General features: G+C 36.5%; 1 protein-coding gene across 9 annotated transcripts; it reads left to right on the top strand.

The window, feature by feature from the left end:
* Nucleotides 1-1010: 1010 nt before the first annotated feature.
* Nucleotides 1011-11197, top strand: LOC107878323 (protein STRUBBELIG-RECEPTOR FAMILY 3; the record flags this gene model as incomplete). 9 transcript variants are annotated; one of them, XM_016725260.2, is given in 17 exon segments in its annotated part: nt 1011-1164; nt 1531-1720; nt 2780-2906; nt 2988-3059; nt 3209-3274; nt 3378-3449; nt 3535-3606; nt 3691-3762; nt 3840-3905; nt 4004-4069; nt 5143-5585; nt 5968-6395; nt 7549-7820; nt 8673-8811; nt 9232-9368; nt 9447-9603; nt 10972-11197. In XM_016725260.2, coding segments are annotated over 16 exon segments (2391 nt in total). In that variant the 5' UTR covers nt 1011-1164; nt 1531-1614.

The raw sequence follows: 11197 nt of genomic DNA on the forward strand, positions 1-11197 counted from the left end.
TAAGATACTAAGTATTATCACTAAACTTTTTTTTTAAAAAATCATTCAGCTATCTACTAACCTTCTATATATCCTAGTTTTTTATCTTTATGTTCTCTCCTGTTTAGGATCTATTTTTACTGATACGAAGATATGCTATTATTCGTCTAATTATTTTTTTTTAATTCTTCTTTAATTTATTCCTACCTCTTTTATCATCGCTATCAATTCTTCATACTTCCTCACCGGAATATCTACTCTCCGCTCCTTACTTATATGCCTTTAACTAATTAGAGAATCATTGTATTCTTATTAATTTAATAAATGGAAAAATTTAGATAAATTAAATATACTCTTGATCATAGTTTGAGAATAAAACCATGGAAGTTTGGATCCTATATGCTTTGGTCTAATATAACAACGAAAAAATTAATTTTCTGAATGGACAAGAATAATGAAAGCTGCAAGCACAGAAAATAATATGGGCTATGAGCCTATTGCAATTTCCATTTTGTTTTGTGTGTCCACTTTCCAAAATTGGCGGCTACATTTAACTACTCATAATTCACCGTAAAAATTATTAGTACTACAATTTTTAGCTAACACTTAATTTGAAAAACACAAGAAAAAAACAAGCCCATTATTCTCACGCGCTGTTCAGCTTAAGGAAAACCACGCACCAACTTAATCGACCGTTAATCACATAATGACAAATGATTCCACTCCACGTGTAAGCTGTAACAAATGAACTGATACACGCGCTGCGTCCGCGAATGGGATTGGAAGTTCACTTCCACGAAGTGGACTCGAAGCAAGATATGTATGCATGAGAATTCCACTCCTTCATGTCACACAAATTGCAGCAATTTCCGTTTTAATTTGTTTGTCTGTCACAATTTTTGTAATTTCAAACTTAAAATATATAAATTATATTATATATATATATATATTATATTAAAATTGTGAAAATAATACTAATAAAAATACAAAATTAAGCTACATATAATAGAATTCAACTCTTTAAATTCTGTATATAGCTGGGAGTTTTAATACACATTTTTATATTATTTAGAAAGAGGGTGGAGAAAAAAAAAGAAAGAAAGACCAAGAAGTCTCCTTCAGAGTGTTAATTTCTGCAACTTTCCACATTAAGCTTTTTTCATTTTCTCCAGCTATTTCCAAAAGGTAAAGACTCTCTCTCCCTCCAGATTTACAGCTATTATTATTGTTATTATTATTATTATCATTTGGGCTCTGTTAAATAATTTTCTTGCATTTTTAGTTTTTGCTCTTTCCTTTTTTCAGCTCAATTATATGAAATAATGATGTTTTTCTCATCATTTCTTCATAACTCACTTAATATTTGGTGGGTTTTCTCCTTCTTGTTATTGTGTACTTTTTTTTTTTCTCTACTTTTCTTCTTCAACTATCCAGAGTTATTTTTTTTTTCTTCAAGATTTGTATTGTACTTCCTTCTTTTGGAATACCCATTTTGTTATAAGTTGTGTGTCATTGATTGGCTTCTTTTTTTTTTTTTTTTGGTTATTGCAGATTGGAAGTGTTTATGTATTGGCTATGCAGAGTGTGTTTACAAAGAAAGAGTAGATTGAAGAAAAAGGGTGAAGTTTTGGATCAATGGGTTGGAAGAGATCTGTATTATGTTGCTTGAATTTGAAGATCTTGGTGGGGTTTTTGTTAACTTTTCCTGTTCAACTTTCTGATGGAACTGACTCAGGAGATGGTAAGGAACAAATATTAGTACTAAATTTGGAGTTGTTTTGTGTAGAAGGAGAGAAATGCTGATTTCATGTTTTGGGCAATGCTGGACTAGTTAATGAGCTAAGTTAATATGTTGTTAACTTGAACTTTATTGGCTAAATGTTCATAAGTCAGGGGAGGTGCTGGACTTGTCAAAATTGGTCGGTTAAATGACTTTAGATAGGAGGTTGTGGAGGAAATATATTAGGGTAGGAGGTTAGCAGGTAGTGGTTATCTATCCATACCGGTAGTCGTATTATTTCTCCCGTAGTTTCTTGTCTTTCAGTTTCGTTATTATTTACAGTCTCTTGTACTTTGGAATTCGATTATAGCACTGTTTTATTGCAGTTACTATTCTTTTTTTTTTTTTTCAAAGTGCTTTGTTGTGCTTTCTATTTTGTTTGCCATGATTTCTTCACTTCTGTAATTTTTGTTTTTCGATCTGGTTTGATATGTTTTTCCTTGAGCTGAGGGTTTATCAGAAACGACCTCTCTACTTTCCACGGTAGGGTTAAGGCTTGCATACACTCTACGCTCTCGAGACCCCACTCGTGGGATTACTCTGGGTATGTTGTTCTCAAAAAGCTTGCATGCCTCAGTTACCAATTCTATGACAATGGGACAAGCTGTCATTCTTTCAGAAAAAAAGGAAAAAACAGGCAGTCTGAGAAAATTGAAGGGGGAAGAAGAGGAAATGAAGTACTGACTCCTAGGCTACTAGTTAAGTTTAGGGGGCTATAGTCCTCTCAAGTCATATGTGGATTCAGCATATCTTCTTATTATCCTAAATATCAACTAAATTGCCATCTTACTTCGTATAAACTTCTCTTAGTTTGAGTTAGCATGCTTTAATTGATTGGAATATGAACATCTAATCCATTCATGAATCAATATCATCAATATATTCTCTTAGTTTGAGTTAGCATGCTTTAATTGATTGGAATATGAACATCTAATCCATTCATGAATCAATATCATCAATATTCTTATATACAGTAGTTTGAAATTTCTAACTCTTGCATTTTCCTTTCTGCTGGTCTAGTTGCTGCAATTAATGCATTACATGCTTCTCTTGGATCGCCTTCCCTTCCTGGCTGGGGTGTCAGCCCAGACCCCTGTGATGGACAATGGCAAGGGGTTGTATGCAATGAGACGAATATATTATCCATGTAACTACCTTTCATATGCTGCAAGATTTCATGGATATCTGGAAGTTGTAATGTTAATCCTTCTAATCATCTTCTTTGCAGTCAATTAAATGCTGCTAACTTGGCAGGTGAACTAGGAGATAAATTGGCGTCATTTTCTTCTCTGAAAACGATGTAGGTTCAACCCACAGATATTCTCCTTTGACATTTATTTGGTTGTGTTTTATGTGCATGTGCTTCATATTATGTGAATGTTTCCTTTTCTAGAGGTGTATTTTATTGTGTGGCATGTGAATAATAATTGTGGAAATGACTTGTGGCAGAGATTTAAGTAACAATCACATTGGCGGAACCATCCCGTCCAATCTGCCAGTTTCATTGCAGAATATGTATGTATTATCAGTTCCCTGGAAGGAGAAACAGAAAATGAATTTGAACTATTATAGCTTTATTTCTTGAGCAAACCATTTGATAGTCTTTACCTTTTGGCAGTTTTCTTTCAGATAATGATTTAACCGGAAGTATCCCGAGTTCTTTATCTTCCCTAAGTCAACTGTCAGCAATGTGAGTTACAGCTTATATTTTAGAATGGAGATTTCCCATTATCATAATCATGGTTCCAATCAGCTGTACTTCTTTTTTGTTTCAGGTCTCTCAATGGAAACCAACTGACTGGAGAAATTCCTGATTCCTTTCAAGGCCTTACGGCATTGGTTAATCTGTATGATACCAAAACGAAAGCATTTCAATATTGCCATAGAGATTTCAATTGTCCATAACTGGTGGATTGTTTATATTCTGACAGTGATTTATCAAGTAACAGTTTAACCGGAGCTTTGCCGTCATCAGTAGGAAACTTATCCTCCCTGGCCACTCTGTGAGTAATTCTACATGTTGTTGAACTGGTTTGTAATTTATGACTGATAGAAAAACAGCTAATTTCTTGATCTCCAGGCATTTGCAGAGTAACCAGCTTTCTGGAACTCTAGATGTTTTACAAAATCTCCCCCTTGCAGATTTGTACTCTTCCTAACTATATAAATAACTCAGAATATTAATTCCAGGTCCATAGAATGATGTAAAATGGTACTAATATCTCGTCTTTTGTGTACCTCCAGGAATGTGGAAAATAACCTTTTTAATGGACCCATACCTCAGAAATTGTTTTCTATTCCCAATTTCAAGTAATTACATTTCACTTTCTGCTTATAATATTGCTTTTTATCTTCCAGCTTGTAAGCTACAATATGTTCTTGGCCGCCTTTTACATTCTTGTGCTTCTTTGTCCGACACAATCTTCTAGCACATATTCAGAAATTATGGAGACGGGTTCCTTGTTGAAGTTCAATTCCTACATGTCAAACTGCTCTTTACTTTTTGCTAATACTTAATACCCTCTTTCTCAAATCTGAGTGACAACTTCGATCAGCTTTGTTATTCATGGATAATAAGTCAGATAAGTGCTGACTGGCTACAATCTTAACATAAACAACAATTATACTCAACACTTCTAAAGCCGAAGCACATGTACCATCTATACTCAGCTTCATTTTTCCGATCCACATCAGACCATACTAAGCACATGTATCCCAGTTCATGAACTTTTCTTTTTTCCATGATTAGCTTTTGGATTTAATTTGCTGGCGAACTGCAATAATTTTGAACATTGACAGAAAATACTACATGTTATATGCTTCTAACTTAAATTCCGCTAAGCAAATGCACAGCAGAATTAAAAATTTATCAGAGATGTGACATCTTAAATAGTATATCTACGTTGCAATACCAGATTATGCTTAAAGGTTTATGACGTTGACTTGGATTATAAACTCCTGCTTGAGACCTAAACATAAGAATAATTTCAAATTGCATGAGGTAAAGTAGCCAAAATTTGACATCATAAGCACCTGCACCTGCACCTGATAACGAATAATCCTATAAGACTATGCTGCTCAGATTTTTAACAGTTCGATTATTGACTGCATTTTGGTCATATTTAGGTTCATACGATTGCGGCCTAAAACACACTTGAATTTCATATCCTATTGCTCTTTACAAATTGTTTATCTGGAAATCTGATTTATTGAACAGTAGTGGTAAGGAACTAAGGATACATATTGATCCATGCAAAGAAGGTGTATAAGTTGTTTCATCCTTTTGTTCAAGTGTCTTAAATATGTTTTGACTCTTGATTGACTTTAATTATGAGCAGTGATGGCTAATGCTTTCTTTACTTGCCATTTTGCTCGTCATGCAGAAACAGCGGAAATCCTTTCAACAGTGTCGCTCCTTTGTCTCCACCCAACAGTAGTGTCTCTCCTTTGTCTCCACCCACTTCTTTTGCAAGACCCCCTCCAGCACCACCAGGACAACCCTTTTTTAAGCCTCCAACTTCAGCACAGTCACCACCGACTTCAGAAAGAAAACCTGGACAAAAGGCAGATGGACCATCAGCAACTGCAGAACCTAGTTCACAAGGAAGCAAAAAGTCTGTTAAAAGGGTAGTCTGGATATCCATTGTATCAGTTTTGTCATTTCTAATATTGGTTATAGCAATCCTGCTCTTTCTGCCAAGATGCTTTAGGGAAAGGAGAGAGACTAATTGGTCCAGACGGCACGAAATAGCGCCTTATGTGGGCTCCAGGGAGAATCGTAGAGATAATGGTTTATTGCTCCAACCTGGACAAGATGTAGAGAAAGGTACAACAAATTATTAAACTTCTCAACTATTTATCGTGTGTATTGTTGCTAGTATTCCGTAGTCTGAACTTTTCCTTAGTTCTTACAGGGAAAACTGCTACTCTTTAATTTAGGCTCTATGTGAATCTGCAGTCTTGATATCTAAGCATGCATCAAAATATACAGTGGTTATCCACATGCCTTCAAATTATGTCTACTCTTATCCTAGTGAAATACCTCAGTATTTGAATCTGTCAAATTCTCTATTACCTTCATAAACGCCCTCCAAAAGATTCGTGAATTTGATATCTGTTTTTTGCAACAATTCATAACTAAAAAGCTATGACTCTTAATCTCACATTCCCCTCTTTGATGATAAGTGAACTTCGTATGTTTTAAACAGCTCCTCCTCTAGTGAGGCCAAAGGAAGAGCAACAACCAAGAAGACCGGCTCGCACTCCCATGCCACAGCATGAGCAGGAGGTAAATGTGCGGAACATGAGTGCAGTGCCAAAGAAGGATGCTAGTGAGATAAATCTAAGCAGAATTGATATTGATTTGATGGCTCCACCACGACCCCCTCCTCCACCCCCTCCACCACCGCCTCCACCACCACCACCACCCCTTCCTCAAGAGAGAGTTATTGTGAAGCCAATTCCACCTGCTGACAATACCGCAATGAAGTTTCCAACCCGGCCACTTCCACTAACTTCTGTGAAATCTTACACAATCGCATCTCTTCAGCAATACACCAACAGCTTTTCGCAAGATAATCTGATAGGATCAGGAATGCTGGGAACTGTGTACAGAGCAGAGCTTCCAAATGGGAAGGTAAAGTTATGAATGAAATAATGTAATTTGATACTCGAATTTACTAACTGAGTTTTCCTACCCAGCTGGATTCTCTAGCACCTAGATTATCAGCTTTACTCTTCGACTTCTAATTTGCTATTTTTGGTCTTTTGACTGGTGTTCTGCTATTACTAAAGAAGCCTCTTAATCTTAGTTGCGTTACTTGTCTTGCTCTTGCATTTCCGTGCTTAATTGTTTAATAATGATTTCGGACTGATCAAATTATATGTAAAATGTTTTCTTTTTGTTGGAGGAAATCCAGAGTCATATATATTAGTGTAAACTGTATTTCATAAAGATGGATAGGGAGCAAAATGACATCCAATTGCTGCATCAGAATTTTCTTGCAACGTAAATTTTCTTTAGGACATTCTTTAGGTTCTTATCCTATTCCTTCCCTTGGTTCTGAAATGATCTTTAAGTGGCATTTTCTTCCAAGTAGCCAACATAATTGACCTATTTTTATAGAACTCTAGTTTAAAATGTTTAAAGTGAAAATCAACATTCTAGCTGTATGAGCTTATCATTCTGATGCATCTTTTTCTAATAAGAGAAACTGTTCAAAATGTTGTGTCATTTGTATAGCGGGATATTCCAAATACTGATGCATCTTTTTCTAATGAGAAACTATCTTATAGTCAGAATATACAATGCCTGTGTTGATTGTCTACACAAGTTATTTTCAGTGTACATGCATTTCTCTGGAATGCAATCTTAACTCTCATCGTATTGCTGACATTATTTGAATCATTTGGTGGTTGCATTGTGTTGAAGTATGAAGAAGAGAGTGGAGAAGAATCTAGAAGAAGCAATAATAGACTAGTTGGTTTTCTGTTATAGCTGTTTTCAGTTAGTTACACTAGTGCTAACGGCTAGTTAGTTAGTTAGTTAGCCTAATCCCTAGCCTATAAATGTATATGACTATACACATTGAAGGATAATGAATACAACAAATCTATTCACTCTCTAACAATGTCTCTGATCTACTCATCTCATTCTTCTTCTTCTTCCTCCTCTAAATCTGTTCTTCCTCTGCTATTCATCTAAAGTGCTGCTAGCATGTTGTATAGCAGTGTATGGTTAATTACACATTGTTTTACATCTGACATTAATCCTTTGAGTGCTTATGCAGTTACTTGCTGTCAAGAAGCTGGACAGGAGAGTTACCAATCAACAGAAGGATGATGAGTTTCTTGAACTAGTAAACACTATTGACGGAATTCGTCATGCTAACGTTGTCGAGTTGATGGGCTATTGTTTAGAGCATGGTCAAAGACTTCTAGTTTATGAGTATTGCAGTAACGGGACACTACAAGATGCACTGCACTCTGATGATGAATTCAAGAAACAACTCTCATGGGATACCCGTATCCGGATGGCTCTTGGAGCTGCAAGAGCCTTGGAGTAAGTAAAACATCCATAGACACATACTTAGCAACCACATGCAAATGCACAAGACATGTGAGCTAAGGAAACATCTGATGATGAAGATGTTTTTGGCAGTGACCGTTAAGAAATTTCTGTAAGCAGCGGTAAATCATAACTTAGAAGGGGAGCCTTGGAGTAACTGGTAAAGTTGCTGCCATGTGACCAGGAGGTCACGGGTTCAAGCCTTGGAAACAGTCTCTAGCAGAAATGCAAGGTAAGGCTGCGTACGATACACCCTTGTGGTGGTGCCCTTCCCCGGACACCGCGCATAGCAGTAGCTTTAGTGCACCGGGCTGCCCTTTTTTTTTTTTTAGCAGTAAATCATAATTTAGCAGTGGAACATAGCAAAGAACTTGAAGGAATTATTGAACTCACTAAAGTCAAGAATGATGAAGACGGATCCATTCAGAGAAATAAAGGCCCAAATGATAATAGGCCCTAGTCTAGGCATAAAACAAAAACATCAGCTTTGGCCCATACATATTGCACTCAACTACACAATCTAATGTAATCCTGAACTTTCATGCCTTGTACATACTACATGACATAAATGATACAAACAGTGGTTCAAGATGGTCTTTGTAACTATATGTTAGCATTGCACTTGGTGCTGTATTTCGCTCTGTACTGTTCTTTCCTCCTCTGCATGAGTTCAATCAATGGAAATTGAACCAGATAGTGGTATTAAAATATCCTCATAGTCACCCCACCCGTGAATTAGTAGTAGTAGAATTGCTAGGTGTTTTAATTCTTAGATTTGCATGACAAGCAGGTTAAAGCAAATTTTTAAATCTCACGTATTAACTATTTGTTTTTTGTGCAATGAAGGTATCTCCATGAGATCTGCGAGCCACCTATTATCCACAGGAACTTCAAGTCCGTCAATCTTCTCATAGATGAAGAGTTGGCTGTGCATGTCTCTGATTGTGGTTTAGCTTCACTGATATCATCAGGTGCCGTGAGCCAGGTAACTTGCCATCCTAGTATTCTGGATTAGAAGTGTGGAACATGTTGGAACATTTACCTCTTGGGGCGGGGTGTCATTTTCTGCTTGCTTTTCCAGTTGAAAGAAAGCAAGTTCCAGGATTATGATGGAAGTGAAAATGTTAGCTAATTTATAGTTGTTAAGAAAGCAGTGTAATGATTATCAAAATGCTTTTTTGGCACTGAACTCATGTTTTATAAGAAACGGTAAAACACGAGATTGAACTAAAAAAGACATCACGAATATGGCTGCTTTCTTACCTGTACTTCATATGATAATAGATCTGCTATTCTAGGAGCATGTGGATCATCAATCTTTGCTGAAACCTTACCTTTTTATTTTTCTTATGCACTGTGCCGAAGAATTCTTAACTGAATAAGTGAAGCTGTACTTGATTTTCAGTTGTCAGGACAGCTGCTAACAACCTATGGTTACGGTGCCCCAGAATTTGAGTCAGGGATTTATACTTCTCAAAGTGATGTTTACAGTTTTGGCGTGGTCATGCTGGAACTCTTAACAGGCAGAATGTCGTATGACCGGTAAAGCCATTTGCATCTGATTGTGTAAATTTTTGTTGTGGTGTTTTCTCCCATCATTTACCTATATAGCATGTTCAGAACACGAAGTCGAGGAGAGCAATTCTTGGTCCGATGGGCAATTCCTCAGCTACATGATATTGATGCCTTGACAAGGATGGTTGATCCTTCTCTCAAAGGAAAGTACCCACTTAAATCATTATCGCATTTTGCTGACATAATCTCCCGTTGTGTTCAGGTGAGTTTTTTAATCCTTTCTTTTATTACGATCCAGTAATTCATCCAAATCCCATTTTCTCTTCATTCCTTCATCAAAGTTTGGGTACAAATGAGGAAATACGTAACATGGCAAATAAGTTATCTTTTTGTCACAGAAGTTAAAATTAAAAAAAAAAAAAAGGAAATGTATGAACTCTACACAAAGTGGCTTTTGTTTTTTGTAGTCACTAGTATTTACCAGTTTAAGGACATCTGTGAATCCTTAATATGAAATGCATCAGGTTTATAGGCATAGTTAAAGTTACAAGGAGCGGAAACATCCCATGTTGATGTTCCCGAAACAATTTTTTGCTCAGGTGTCTGAATGCCTTTTCATGGCCCAATGAAGAGTGTTTATATGTTGTAGTCGAAGCAAACAACACTAGGAAAGTCTGGATCTACCAACAATTTACCGATAATACCCTATTCACCAAATTAAAGCTTGTGGCAGAGTACCTGTGGTGAACTAGCACACAATCGCACACAAAATAAATAAAGAATATAAAACAAGGATTTTAGCAAGGTTTGGCCAAGCCTATTTCATCGGGGCGGCAGCAGAGAGAGTTTTTCACTATAAAGATACAAAAACAGTACATGAGGTCCCCAATTTATAAACTTTTTAAATACCCGAAGTGTTTCCCCAATCAACTGGCCCAAGGCCTCACAATATATAACCAAAATAACAGCTTTTCGGGGTTGAGTTGCAATTCGATTTTGTTAGATCCAAGATACAAAGTCAACAAAGCTTGTAAAAGCAACATTTATAATACATTTGCTTTCCATCTTTTGCTCATTGTTTTCCTTTCTTTTTGTTTATTTGGTTGGGTGGGGGGTTTCTCTAAGGTAATGTGCTATTTTTGTTCAACCAAAAATGCTATATGAGGGGGAGAATAAGAATAAAGCACACTATATTGGTTGAATATTTCATTGCAACTGCCACATCCATTGAACTTTCTATGTATCAATGAACAGAAATCTGTACTGATAAGTTAAGAGGAGCCAAGTGTTTGGCGTAACTCAAATGTGAAGCTCGTTCAGAGTGTCCTCCCATTATCATTTTCTATACTTACCCTTCTAGCAATGATAGAGAAGAGGTTAAAGCATCATATGATTTCTTAGTGATTACTCCACCTTCCACATCCTATTAGCTATTCCCACTGTCTTATAGATTGCTTCCGCGCACAATTGTGTGCAGAGCAACTAGTACAGACTACTGAGTGAAGTAGTTTCATGTGGCTGTTTTGTGAAGCCTGTCTCATATCTCTCCCAAGCATGACTAAGATTTAGCCGTTGTGTAGGATTTGCCTCCGCATTTTGTTGTAACCATCTTTAATATTTTTCCTTGCAGCCTGAGCCAGAATTCAGGCCACAAATGTCGGAGGTAGTTCATGACCTCATACAAATGATAAGAAGAGAATCTCCCAGTAGATCCGATGAAGAATAACTTGAACTAGACATGCATGCTATAGCAGATTCAGCCGCGGAGACTTGAAGATTCTTTTACTTTTTGCGAAGAACTTAACTCGAGCTGAGATATTTTGGATCCAAGATTTTGAAGCTGTAGATGCAACCTT

The sequence above is a fragment of the Capsicum annuum genome, chromosome 7, assembly GCF_002878395.1.
Source record: "Capsicum annuum cultivar UCD-10X-F1 chromosome 7, UCD10Xv1.1, whole genome shotgun sequence".
NCBI classification, from domain to species: Eukaryota; Viridiplantae; Streptophyta; class Magnoliopsida; order Solanales; family Solanaceae; genus Capsicum; species Capsicum annuum.